The sequence below is a fragment of the Tachysurus fulvidraco genome, chromosome 10, assembly GCF_022655615.1.
Source record: "Tachysurus fulvidraco isolate hzauxx_2018 chromosome 10, HZAU_PFXX_2.0, whole genome shotgun sequence".
NCBI classification, from domain to species: Eukaryota; Metazoa; Chordata; class Actinopteri; order Siluriformes; family Bagridae; genus Tachysurus; species Tachysurus fulvidraco.
Window position 1 is genome coordinate 12,954,311 of NC_062527.1, and position 14,899 is coordinate 12,969,209.

The 14,899-nt window shown below is 36.1% G+C and overlaps 1 protein-coding gene across 1 annotated transcript in view; it reads right to left on the reverse strand.

Annotated features, from left to right (window-relative positions):
- The window catches only part of th (tyrosine hydroxylase), a 6,166-nt gene extending 1,630 nt beyond the window's left edge, over window positions 1-4,536 (reverse strand). The window contains exons 1-9 of the mRNA XM_027173456.2: window positions 4,379-4,536; window positions 3,470-3,682; window positions 2,723-2,897; window positions 2,520-2,608; window positions 2,357-2,424; window positions 2,205-2,255; window positions 1,608-1,753; window positions 844-979; window positions 674-743 (exon numbers count right to left, since the gene is read on the reverse strand). Of these exons, the coding sequence (XP_027029257.2) occupies window positions 674-743; window positions 844-979; window positions 1,608-1,753; window positions 2,205-2,255; window positions 2,357-2,424; window positions 2,520-2,608; window positions 2,723-2,897; window positions 3,470-3,682; window positions 4,379-4,462 (1,032 nt within the window). The 5' untranslated portion in view covers window positions 4,463-4,536. The remainder of the gene's footprint in view (window positions 1-673; window positions 744-843; window positions 980-1,607; window positions 1,754-2,204; window positions 2,256-2,356; window positions 2,425-2,519; window positions 2,609-2,722; window positions 2,898-3,469; window positions 3,683-4,378) is intronic.
- Window positions 4,537-14,899: the final 10,363 nt, after the last annotated feature.

Sequence of the window (14,899 nt, forward strand, 5' to 3'; positions counted from 1 at the left end):
TTTCATTACATACTATTTAAAGATTAAATATATATATGGATAAATTCTCTATAATTGCAGTTCTGACTATAGTTCTGCCTGCAAGGGTTATGCAAAGTTTATACATTTTACATGAATGTTTTGTTTTAGCCAGTCTTTGCACATTGCAGGTTCACAGTAACCTAAGCTGCATTTTGTCATTTTAATACAATTCAGGGAACATAAAGCTTGCCATATAGTACATTTTAAGAAGATTTTACAATAAAAATAAGTATAAATGAATACAAAGTATGAAGCAAATTCTTTAATTAATAAGATCTAATTCCATCATCAAATTGGTGTGGTATAAAAAGAATTAAATTGTTAAACAAAATAAGACTTTGAATGTACGTGAAACAAGAAGACTGGCATTGAGAATCCTTGGTAATTCATATAATTATTTGTTGCATTTACTATTTTTTTAATATAGTTTCTTTTCCCATATTTAAGTTGTACATCATTCATAATTTTTAACGAGTCTCTTTTACTTTAGGAAACTTCACATCAATAATACATCAGCTTGACCGGCATAATTTTAAAGCCATCATGTCATACATCAATGAGTCCTATTTCCTATGTTGAGGAACCTACTTTTGGGAATATAGTATATTTAAAAAAAAAAAAAAAAAAGCAAAAATTTGCATAATAAATTTACCTGGGAAAACTGTGCAAATGATTTATCAGCCAGCATAGGAACATGGCCCAGAAGTTCATGCACACAGTCCCTACAAACAAAACATGATTATGTTCAGGTTTCCATTTGTATTTATTGCTATAGTTTAATGATGTTAAGTAAATGATATGAAGGCACTATAATCTTCTTACGGTTCAGGGGAGTGCATGGGGGAAGAGGCATGGCGAATATACTGTGTACACTGGAACACACGGAATGCCAGACTGGCCAGAAAGTCTCGTGCTGACAGCAAACCTGCCACAGGCCTCAGCTGGAACCCTGTACGCTCTGATAACACAGAGAAATATCTGTGGATAATATGTCAGTGTTCTTTTTTTAATTTTTATACAGCTGAGCAACTAAGGGTTAAGGGCTTTGCTCGGGGGACCTGCAGTTGCAGCCTGTTGGACAGAAGATTCAAACTTATATACACCACTAGGCCACTACATCCCCCAACAATGACCCAATGAACTACCTCCTCTTCCTTTATTGTTATATTATTCTATCTAATCTACTGCTCCTAAAATGTATATACACAACAACATACAACAACCAAAAACATAACCTACATTCAAGAGAAAAGTATTTTTTATAAGCATCTCAATTTCCAGGAATGATATGTTTAATATTTGTTATGCTTTAATATGCTTCTTTGACTGCTCTTTATACTGTTTTTTTTGTTGTTGTTTGTTTTGTGATGAAGAAGGAACATCTGTAAAATCCATTTCTAGCACACACTTTGTACACTTCTGCACTTAACTGTAATTTCAGTCGTTTAATTTGACCTTAGACGTGTTGCCACAGTTTATATACCAATTTGTACTATTGAGGCTGCATGACTAATATGGAGTCCCAATAAGGAAAAAATGAATTAACTTTGAGGATAATTCACATGTAAATATAATCTGCTCAGTACCTTTCAAAAAACAAGAGATATCCTCCAGTTGAGGGATGCTATTAGGGCTATAGCCACAGTGTTTCTCCAGAAGCCTAAAAGCCTCTAAATACTCATTACACGCATGGGTGGTGTACAGATCTCTGAGGGTAGTGTAGACCTCTCGCCTGTCAACACATACACACACACACACACACACACACACACACACACACACACACACACACACACACACACACACACACACACACACACACACATACAGAGCATTTAGATTCCAAGGTCAAATTATGAGGTATGTAATTCCTACAAAGCATTTGACTTCACAGGCGATGCTTCTCTTGCCACAGGTGCAAACCAGTCTATAATTAAATTTTCATAGCAAATTTAAAAATTACAGAAACAGAAAACATCCTAACATAATGTATGGTCTAGTAGGTTGACCTGATTTATACTGTGTAAACCAGTTTACTTTAAGGGCAGCATGAGTGATTGAGTTAATGCAGTATGCCATGGAGTAAAATCATAATCATGTTATCTAGAGCACTGAAGAAACAACATATACATGAATGTTTTATGGCACAGTCTTGACTTCAATGTCAGTTTAGCCACACATACCAGGTTTCAATTTCTTCTTGTGTGTACTCCACCCTAGGGATTGTTTCCCCTCTGCAAAGATACCATTTTTTTATTTTTTTTGGTAAATGAATCAAATTCATAAAAAAATAGAGCAATAGTATGACAGTAGCTGTGTTCTGGTCTTGACTTACTGCTTATATTTGAAAGCAATATCCCCAATCTGTTTTCGTCGTTTTCTGTACACAGGGTCTGTGAATCCCTACAGGAACATTTTGAACAGATTTGAACTAAAGCTCTTTTGTGGCCAAATGAAACATAACAATCATTACAAATAACAAAAGTAAATTTACTCACTGGATGATCCTGATCCAAATCTGGATCAAATTTGGTCACCAGGTGATGGCACTTATCCAGTTCTGCAATTTTCTTTGGAAACCAGTGAACTTGAGAGAATAAAATAACCAAACAAGTTTATGACACAAGGCATTTCAATTGTAGCCCTAAAAGTCTAACAATAAAACACAGTCTGTAATAGAATACACATGCAAAAACTTTACATTTCATCTCTTTAGTGGTTCTGACATCATCTGCAACCCTTCTCAATGAACTGACAAGGGTATTTACATCCGATAGATTAACTTCACAGCGCACAAAATAATCCAAGTCCTGTGGTCCATCTTTAGGATTACGGCTCATTCTGGTCTCAAAATGGTGCATCTTGGCTTCAAAGGTCTGTGAATAAAATGAGAAGCATTTATTGCTTCAAAGAGTGATAATAACTTAAATTAACACTTGTATGTTCTCTATACTGTTTGTGTGAAAAGCTGATTACATGCATATGCATACATATATTTGAGGCTGGTGAAAAATAATTAGATTAGTTTTATATAACCAGAATGTGCATAATTTAAATAAATCATTAGATGCCTATTAAAAGTAGATACATAAATGTGTTTAGGTTTTTCCCAATACTAATACAATTATTATTTATTACTTTTACATTTCAATGGTAAACATTTACAAAGTTATTATTTCAGGTAAAGGTTTTTTTTTTAAATATATAAATCACTCATAATGCACTTTTAACTCAATAAATAAATCATACTTATGTCAACAGGTTGAAATTTCATTTATCTTATTTTCTTTTCTTTTTTTCTTTTCTTTTTCTTTTATTTTTATAGGTAATATAATAAACGTAAGATATATACAGCAGGCACAAAAGCTGTTCTCTTGATGGCACCACAAATCCGACCAGAGAAATTATAGACTGAGACCGTGTTATTCTTATATTGCGCTTTTCCTACCTCAAAGACCTTGAGAATGCGAGAGAGGAGCGGGCTTTTGGAGGCTCTCAGGGTGAAGAAAAGGTTTAGCAGTGCTTTTCCGTCGTCCTCCTGAAACACGATGTGCTCGTTGGCCTCCGCCGCTTCAGCCGCCGCTGCCGCTTCCGCCGCTTCTCTCTCTTTCCGCGCGTCCTCGATCAGACTCTGCCTGCGTCCCACGAAGCGAGGCTGAGACTGGAGCACACACACAGACGGCGATCTTGGGAAGATTGCTGGGACATGCTTATAGAAAGTATTTACGTTGCTAAAGTTAACAAATCTAATACGTTTTCTGTCTGATAAGTCGTTATCCAACACAATCATTCTTTCATTCATTTTCTACCGCTTATCCGAACTTGTTATCCAACACAGTAATCTTTAATTTCCCCTTTCACCTTCAGTAAAACGTAAAAAACTAAAGTACCACATCAGAGTAACTTAAAAAAGAGAGATTATTAAAATATATACATTTATATATTTTAGAGTGAATATGTAAAGGTACAAAATATAAAAAAAAATCTAGGTAAAAGATGCATTCTTAAGGCGCACAGCTTGTTTGATTGTTGTTAAGATCTTAACTTGAAGAGAGTGCTCATCATCCAATGATCTAATGCTACTTTCTGCCATGTGGTTCTTTTGGGAAACCCGGTCCAATACGGCAGCATAGTGTTTGGCTTATTTTCTCTTGCTTTCTCCTTTTGGACCATTTTACCTTGTGCGATTTGGCTGGAAGTGATGCGCATCTCCAAAGCGCGCACAAGCGCATGGCGCACGAGTTAGTTTTCAACACGTCTGCGTAACGCATGCACTGCCTTGTTCTGAAAATAACTGTAAATCATAATAATCTATGACTTTTTGGCATGTTGTAAAGGTAAGAGCTTCTGCACTTACCGTGATGGAGTCGGAACGCTCCAGTTCAGATCCGGCTCTTCTCATGCTTTTAGTGGACGAAGTGGAACTGGTTGAATTTGGCATTCTCGGTTTCTAGAGATCTAGCTGTTCAGAGACTCTGAGATGTCTCGGGGATGGTCGTGTGTTTTTCCATCAGTGACTGCCTAAGCCCCATATTTATACAGTCTATTTCTCTTTACTGACGTCAAACCCAGAGCCCCTCATTTTCGTCGTCAAACACTTTATAGCCTCTCACACCCCTGCTCTTGGTTTTTTTAATCCCATTAGCGCTGCATCCTTTGCCATTTTTCAGTTATTGATGAGCAAAAATTGTGACTAATCTGCGGTCATTGAGCGCTGTTTGATAAACAAAGTAACAAATTAACTTTTATTTAAGTGTTTTGGTTCTTAAAATACCATTTGTCACTGACAAATAAGAGATTATTTTAAACAAAATATTAACAACAAACCTCACCACAATCTGTTTATAATTAATCCTCCTGTAAATAAATGTATACATTACAAATTATAGTAAAAGTGTCTGTAGAATATTAATTGACAGCTAAAAATAGTTTTTTTAAATAATAAAGTAATTAAAGTAATTAAATTAAATATAATAGAGTAAATCACACAAGAACTGACAAAAGTCTATCTTTTTAAAATATTGCTTTTCAGCTAAGTTCACATTCATTGTGGTTATGTTTAATAAAACAAAAAAATAAATTTTTAGAATTTTTAGAACATTTTCCAATTTTAAAATTAATGTCTGTCTTTAAACCAAAATGTAACTCTAACAGTTAATAAGTAGATCCCCCATATTATGCAAACATCTTTCATAAGGCTAAAGGCCATAGAAAATTCAGTCACTTTCGCAGTTCAATATCCATTCCCATCCAGACTGCCAAATTTGATTCTGAATAAAGCATTGCAAGATCCTTGTACCATTAATTTGAGTTTTATCTCCAGCTGAGAGTAACAGGATCAAAGGATGCCTACCACGCTGCCCCCCATACCCCCTCAGGGATAACTCAGACCACTTGTTGATTCACCTTATTCTAGCAAACAAAATAAGCCTGTAAAAACTAATCCTGAAGCTCTTAGTTGTCACATACACATTATATTAGAGTGCAATTATTTTTCTTTGCATATCCCAGCTTGTTAGAAAGCTGGGGTCAGAGCCATAATGCAGAGCTGAGAGGGTTAAGAGCCTTGCTCAAGGCCCACCAGTGATAACTTTGCAGTGCTGGGGCTTGAATCCCCTAACTTCTAATCACACAAAACCTTAACTGCTGAGATTGCTGTAAGGTTGTTTCATTACAAAACTTAGACAAGGTCAAATTCACCAAATGCCCATTTTATGTCCAATGTTATGCTCTTGTGTGTTGTGCTCTTTGTATACACTATATCTTATGTATCGATATCATATGTATGCCAGCACCTTTGCACCAAAGTATATTGTAACTGCACATGTGCACAGTGAAATAAAGCCATTCTGAGTCAGATTCTAGTCATGATGTGCAGTATGCAGACCAGACGCATGAACTGCTTCAGTAACTGCTGCAGCTACAGAATAGCTTCTCGAATGTGCAGGGGTTAGCATGCTGCAGGGTGCACAGCAGAAATGTTAAAGAGCATTGATGTGGCTCAGGGCTCTCTGCACTAAAAGGGCTTCATTCAACTCGTATTAAGAGAAGCAGAGGTATAAAATGAGATAAAACACAGACTGACATTAGGATAAAGTGTGCCACCTTTTCGTCTTAGCCTATGAGCAGGCAATATGGGTTAGACTGTCATTTTTTGTATGTAGTTCATAGAGTTCTCTCTGGTTGTCTTCTTGAACTGCGTACACATGCGTCGAATGTAAGGGATTATTATCTAATGTCTAGTGTAGTTTAATTAGATTAAAATGATAAAAGTGATTTATTTGTAAAACAATTATTATTTTTGAATATATAATTCAGAAAAAATAATTATTTATTATTTAAATACAATGTGGTGTCTCATAAGAGCCCTAATATATTAATACTGGATTTAAACACAGAAGAAGAATTTTAAATATGATTTAAATTTTCTAATAATAAAAAGTATAGTAAATGGTATAATTATATATTTCTAATATAAATATCACTCATCTGGGTGAGGAGACTCCGCACACAGGATTTTCATACAAATGACAGCAATGACGAAATAACCTCACTCTGTCCTTCATCAATCATTCACTGTTTATTCATTTTTTCTCTCTCCTTTTTCTGAAAGTTACAGAGGTTCCCTGGCACAAGGCACACAATTATCACAATTATGTATTGAATCCCTGGTAGCATCCTCCTCACATTGTGCTCGGCAGTTCGCTTTCAGTGTATAATTGTTAGACGGTGTAATTGCAGCACGCACCCAGCTGGTCGATTATTCCTCATCCTCCTCAATTCTTTTTTTTTGTTGTTGTTGTTTGTTTTGTTTCTTTTTTTCTATTGAGCATTTAGTGTTTCAATTGCATCTTTGAGGGTCATTAATCCTTCTGAGTGAATGAAGCAACAAATAAATATTTAACTATTTTCACATTCAATTCCATGGTAATAATAAACCACAAACCGTCAGAGACGTGTTTGGGGTTGGTCATATTTATGGGGGTAACCTGGCCGACTGCCGAAGGTATCAGTAAATGTGGTTAGTTTCTATTTCACACCACCAAAAAGGTTTGTGTATAAACATCAGTTTTGTAATCCTCCTCAACAACCTCTTGATATGCTCCATCAAATTCCCCATATGCCATATTCATAAAGGCAGACTGAAAATAAAAAGAAAAGTGCACTCGGGTTGGTCCTGGTTACTGGCAGAACAGTATTGTGTTTTTATGTATTCATGTTTCCTTGCCAGTCACAGGGCACATGAAGTGCAGCACGATCTAATCCCTGTAAACAGCTATCTGACTCTTATTTCCCATAGCCCAAGGCGACAAATACAGACAACTGAGTGCACTCTCATTTGATCAGCCTTTGCCACCAAACCACCCTCTTATTCCAATAAAAAGAGCAGGAGATATTTTCTGTTTTCCTTCTTTTGCATCAATGGTATCAATGGTAATATTTTATTCATAAATATAATGTGCAAATCTTTTAATGTTAAATGAATACGTTTGGTTTGACAGTGTCACGAAATCACTTTCTTTTTGAGTAACTACAGAATTAGTGTAAATGCTTTGTGCTCTGTCCTTTTTGTTAAATGTGATGTAGAGTGAAGGTAATTACCCATTTGCTTTGCAGTGTGTCAAAATACAGCTGCCAAACAAAATGGCTAATCATGTAGAGTGCACTTTCATTACTTTTTACACATGTAATTTGTCAGAGGTGGCTGAGTGTTCTGAGGATGGATGCTCACTGAGCTGTGTTGGTGATTCTTCTACTCATGGCTGCTTACCCTGTCTATAGCACCTGTGAGTATGTGCATTATACAAGCCTTATACCATAGTGCTGTTGTTTTCTCACTTCTGATTGGTTAGAATATTAAGTAACATTCAGTAAGAGCAGCTCTGACATTAGTGTTAAACCTATAAGGCAAATTTTAAATTCCTATTAATGTGCTTATTATGAAATCACCACATACACAAGGACTTTTATATCTTTGTATGATTTCTATGGTAACATTATTAAAAGGAGTCTCCAGTCAGTCCTGCTGACATTCTTTGTGATTAGTGCAGCAAAAGAAGTAAAAAAAAACTTCTTTTTTTAAAATTTCTGATGCAACTTGCGAGATTTGAGTTTTGTTCTTTTTTTTCAAACAATTTGAACTGGAAAAATTGCACGCACTTTTAAGTAACTACCGGTCAAGCCACATGTGTAATTTTTTTCTTTTTCCTTTTTTAAAATTAATTCTAATATCTAATTATATTAGTGATGTGGATAAATGGAAGAGGGCTTTGACTGAATGTCACATGATGCGTCTTGGCAAATTTTGTGGAAAACCTCAGAATATTGTAGAGTTTGCTTGAATTTACGTTTATTTATGCTGTCGCAAAATCATAAAATCCTCGAGGAACTGTACAATATCAATGCTTTAGCAGTGTATAAGTGAACTTTTTATTTTTATCTTTATACTTAAACACAGGAAAGTTTTTTGACAGCAGGTCTTAAAAAAACAAGTGTTGTTTTTAAATAAATGAATACTGTAATAATACTGTAGGTTGCAATGCTGGTAGCTTCAGGGTCCCCAATTCAATCCTGATCTCAGGTTACTGTCTGTGTGAAATTTCTGTTCCTCAAGATATTCTCCACAACTTCACAAAGGATCCTGCTTGATTCAATAGTTTTCTCCTACCTCCTAAAACCATGGCAGTAGACAGACTGATTAAGACAAATTGACCCTAGGTGTTAATAAGCATATGAATGTGCATATGCATTGAGCACTGCAGTGGACTAGGATCTCATTGAAGATGTTCCTGGGATCTACCACCATTCTGAATAGGACAAAACAGTTACTGAAGTGAATGAATCAATGAATCAATGAATCAGTCAATAGATAATTATAAAATATGTTCCAAGGTCCACTTAAATGTGATGCAGGTGGGTGACATTTATAAAAGTAATAATCAATCAGGGTGCTTTTCAATCAAAACTTTATGAAATACATCCTGTTATATTCTGATAATTATATACTATATTTGATATATTTAAAAATGCATAGTACCAGATGTTCATTTGCTCTACAGAATTATGGATTTATGTAGACAGGTTATTTAAATCATTGCACCTACAACTTGTTAATTTTTGAAAAACTTTTCTTTTTTTCGTGTGAACGTGCAATACAAACCACTAATGAGTGTTTGAGCTTTTACCTGGAGGCAATGCTGGAGTGCAAGAAGACTCCACACAACCCACATTAGTCCCACATTTTCTTTGGGAGTGAACGCTTTATTGAATTTACCTTTCCTAATGGCACCATGTGTAGTGCCTGCTGGAGGGCAGACTAGAGCAGGATGTGATAATTACAAGCCCCGATATCTCACTGCCACACTTTCTAATTAAACTCTGACATTTTCTTGTATCAGCACATGCAGCCTTTTCTGCTCTTTCTGCCTTCATCTGTTTTTAAATCTTTCAGTTCACCTTTACTTAAAAATCTTGTGATAAAATAACAGAAACAAGAAAGATAGAGTCTAATACCTTTGTTTTATCACCCTTCCCTGAGGAAATGCTTGACATTATTCACAGAAACAAATCTATGTTTCTCCCTCCCAAAGGAAACTGCCTATTGATTGTGTTGCTGAGTTTCCACCCTTAAGACACGACCTATCGGTGCATATTAAACGCTGTTAAATAGACAGCACTTATTTTCCAACAAACAGTGTTTTTAAAGGTAGACTCCAGGATAGCGATTATATCTGAAAGCTATTGAAATAAAAAATTAAAAATTCAGAAATACTTTTGCGTAAAGATAATGCTACTGGTTCACTTGAATAAAAGTAGTGATCAAGAAAATGTCTCAAGTAATAGTATAAATAATTGTATGGTGGAAAAGCTGCTTTAGTCATTTCTCTACAAATTATTTATTTATTTGTTTATTTATTTTACAGTTGACACAACTGATCAGAAAATTCTCTGTTTCTGAGAAATGCATTGTAGTGAGCTATACTAAACACAACCTCCATTATCAATAGTATATAAAAACGGGTAACATTAGTTAGCTAGCTAACTTAGCCAAATGCTATTGTGCTTTCAGTAGTCTGCTAGGTTTGATAGCTAGCTAGCTACTGTAGCTTGTGATCATGCGTTTGCTAAATACACTGTTATTCAGTAAGTTTTACCTATAGGCTTGAGCAACATATGGAAATCTTTGACACGACAAACATTTGCTAGCAAACGACTGGCTAAATATTCAAGTTTACATTTTTAAGAGATTTGAAAGTTTTATATGAATTTCATCTCAGACTAGATGGAGAAACTGGAGGAGCTTCAGCTGGATTTACTACTTTGAATGACTTAAAAATTGTGAAAAATAAGCAGGTAGTGGCTGTGACTCGCTGTCAGAGTAAATCTGAAACAAAGCAATCCAAGCAAGATGTTATGTCTGAAATCACCTATTGTGTTTGATGTGAGCAAATAGCTTTTGAAATTTGACGTGCCTAGAGAACTAAAGCCCCCATAAGGCCAGATCAATGACACTTCAGAGACCGGCTCGTGCTGGGGTTGTGACGTGCACGTGACACATACGGTTTGGCTTACTGATGATGGTCACTTCCTCTGGATAATGGCTGCAGCTGTGGCGGGCATCTGTGCAGCCGCCCCCTGAACTCACACAAGTGTCTCAGGGACTCATCAAGCCACACAGACAACCCATTACTGTGGACATACTTTAAGAAGGGCCTAATAGATAGATGAGGATGCAGAGGCAGGCTTCCTTCACTTGATATTGTGTTTGTCAGATGTCAATTTCCTTTTGCTGTTAGATTATCGAGAATTTAGGGATGCATATAGGCAGGAAATTAAAGCAATCACAACGATATACACATCCCATTGATAGAATTGTTGAGCAGGTGTGTGCATGTACTCTATGGATGTTTTTGTGAGGAACTGGAGTCAGGGGTCATGCAGCTTCCTAGTGCTTTATATTTCTGAAGGAGGCAGGTGTATTTATGTCATTTGTGACATTAACTGCCCTGACTCCAGCACCTGACCCCACATTTCTACATATATCAAATACCCTTAAAGATAAAGATACACTCTCTGACCTCACTAATAAACTCTAAAGAAGTACTGGCATTCCCAAAATAGAAAGACAACCATTTGGCTTCCTGTGAAGTCACAAATTGGGGTGTATTTGCAATAGCTGTTATCACCCCAATGCTGTTATCACCCCAATGTTATCACCTCACGCACATATCTAGCACAAACACCATTCATACACCACTTAGCTAACTCTTTTCCAATACAGCCATTGTCTTTCAAAAGGCCTCCACCATTGCTTGCTTTCACACAATTAATTGTCCCTGCAAACTCTTTAGGATGCTACAGACAGTATGCCTCTTCACCGGGCAGAAAACAGAGAGTCATAAACTGAATTACGCGAGTTGGGTGGCAGTCTGCTCGCTGAAAAGGCCCACAGCCACTTGCAGGTGTCTCTTATTATGCATCTGCCAAAACGTCACACCACGCACATCAGGCCGTCTTGTTGTTTACAAATTACACCCCTCACATCAAACAAGCCTTGTCCTTCACAGGGGAAAGGATAATGTCACAGATGGTTATTGCCGAGAATAACAATGTAACATTGTCACCATGGTGTCAAAGGCAGCTGGGAATTTTTCTTAAATGGAAAAGGGATGGAGGATATAAGTGCTTGATGTAAAGGCTGACTATTTTGTCTTGACATAATGATCATGAATGTGAGGGCAGTGAAAGGTTTATCAGAACATTAAAGGGTCAGTGAGAGAACAGACTGAGCAATGGGACCAACACATAATGGTCATATTTGCTGAGATGACTGCTGTTCAGTCCAGTTCAAGTACAGCACTGAAAACACATTCTAATAAATGATCACAGGAACAAAACACAAGATTTGCTGTTATAACATTGCAATAAACAGGTTTTATTAAAACAGAAAAATAATTCTTAGCCATGTTAATCACACACAAGACTACAGACACAGCAGATATGGATCCATTTTTAAAAATACATCTTTAACTGGAATTGCTTAAGATATCAGCTGTAAAAGACATCCTGTAATGCATTCAGACTGAGTTTCTCTGTTTTATATCTTCTGCCACATGGAGTAAAGTCTTCTGCTTCCACTAGAAAATCCAATCGAGCCTTTAAAAAGCTGACCCTAAACGTTGCACAATCACATCTGATCTTGGTTTGAGCTCAAAGCTACTGCTAAATGTCAGACCATGCATGAGACTATCCAGAGACACCATGCTCATGCCCTCCAGGCCGAAGAGCCTGTCAGTTTCTCTCCATGCTGGACACTGGCATTGCCTATCAGACAGCAGGAACAGGGAAGGGAGGAGGAAGAGGAGAGAATTAACATCAAGTTATCTATACAGGACCTCTCAACCTGTAAAGCACAAACTATTTTACTCTATAGTCCAATACTATATTCAAATATAACTTGGAATACTGTGGGATAAGGTGGCTTAGTTGTTACCATGTTTACATCTCTGAGGCTTGGGGTTTAATTCCTGCCTCTGCTCTGTGTGTACAGGCTGCATGTTCCCTCTGTGCTTCAGTGGTTTCCTCCAAGTACTCTTGTTTCTTTCAACAGTCCAAAGACATATAGTGAATTGTGTATTGTCAATAGTGTGTGCAGTTGTGCCTTGCAATGTGTTCACACCCTGTACAGGATGTGTCCCCAGCCTTGTGCCCCAAGTCAGGAGCATCCCAGGCCCTGAACACATCAATTTTTTTTTTATTTAGACTCCGGGAGAATTAATACCTAATTCACACAGTCACTTCACAAATCTGACCAGAAAGGTCAATAAAATCTAAAAATCTAGTCTTTGCCTCTGTGAGCTGCTTTCCCTCTTATACTTATACATATACCCTGTAACAAAGCTATTGATGTGTAGTTGACATTTTATGTTTCCAAATAAACTGTAATTATAGATGACATTTGTTCAGGCACTTAGCAGTACACAGTCAGTAATGACTAAGTAGTTACTATCATTAAGATTAACACACTGCATGGGGAAGACTTCTTGGAAATGTTTCTTATTTCTCTTCTGCAAAATTACTAAAAAAACTATAATAATAATAATAATAATAATAATAATAATAATAATAATAATAATAATAATAATAATAATAATAATAATAATAACACTAATAATAATAATAATAATAAATAGAAAAGAAAAAAAACAGGATATTCACTTACTTTCACTGACTATATCTGACATCTATTAAGAGCCAAAGGTTTAACATTGGCCATGAAATGACAAAATATTAAATATTTGCCCTGCATGCCGAGAGTTCTTCTTATGCTTTGGGGTTTTTCTCCAGGTACTCTGGTTTCCTCCCAGTTCAAAAACATGCACTATTAATTGACATCTCTAAATAATGTGAATGAGTGTGTGAGCAATTGTACACTGTGATGGGTTGGCACCCCGTCCAGTGCTTTTTGCACTGAGATGTACAGAAAATGGATGGAAGATAAGATGCCATTAGACTTTGTTCCAGTTAGAGATTTGTTTTATACACAGACATTTTTAATTGTGATTTAATTACTTCACATTTATGGTGTTTTTTGTTTGTTTGTTTGTTTGTTTTTGTTTGTAACACAGTGATGGGTGTAGAAGGGTTTGTCCTCCGGTGCTATAACACAAAGTGTCGTAGTTTCCTAACAACAATCTGTTTACATTTTCATTTACATTTACAGCATTTGGCAGACGCCCTTATCCAGAGCCACGTATATAAGTGCTTAAATCTCTAACATTGAATATATTAATGCTGGCTCACAAGGTTAAATACTTAAGGTACCATGAGTTTAAAACATTTGTTCAAAGTTACAATGAAAAAGTGTCAAAGTTTATTCTTAATAACAAAACAACCCCAACATACAAAAAGGCTAGATCCTTACAAAACTACCATTATCATTTATATAAACAGAATAATTTAGCACACTGGATTCTATAGAATCCATATGAACTTAAATTCATTCCTGTTACTCATAAATAAACAATGTGCATGAAAAAATCAAATGGTTATGTGTAAATAACCAGCAATGACAGCAGCAGGATGTTTATTATAAAACCCTGGCGTTAGACTTATTTGAAACACTTCTTACGTTAAATTTTAGATTTCTACTTTGTGCATTATTTCTAATTATATAACACAATGTGAGTCTAACACTACAAACCAGTGTCATTAAATATCTCATGTCTTGCTTTACACGTCTAGTCTTCACAGAAGCCCTCTTGTGGTGAAGCAGGGAACTTCAGGTAAGTTCATTATTAGCTCGTTCTGTGCAATGGTGAGTTTATTTGATGACTGTATTTTACAGGATAAGAGTTGAAGGTAATGTAAACACTTCAATTATTCCTTTATTCCTACAAAGCAGTAATCTAATGACAGAGGAAAATGTGATGCAGAGGACAATATTAATTCATTCAGTTCATGGTTACTGACTCATAATAACTAACACAGTGACTAATAATCACCGCTAGATGGCGCCTGATGCCTTTATAAGTAGTGCTAAAGTATATTAGGACAACATTTTTGTCACTTAACGTCTCTTATTTCCACCAATTAATTACGGAAACTTCTTTCTCCTTCGTGTTTCTAGAAAAGTCTACTTTTTTTTCACATACACACTGTGTTGGTTTACTGTGTTTCTTCAAACGATATTTGTGACAATATTTTTTAACTCCTACCTGTATTCCGATAAATATCTTCTATCGCGACATGATTGGCTGTTAGATCATGCTCATGTAATCCGATTGTCCAGTAAGCAGTCTCGCGAGTATGAACTGACCAATCGTAGCGCAGGAGGCGGGACGTTTTTTCCACATTCGCTCTACTCACATATGCCGGT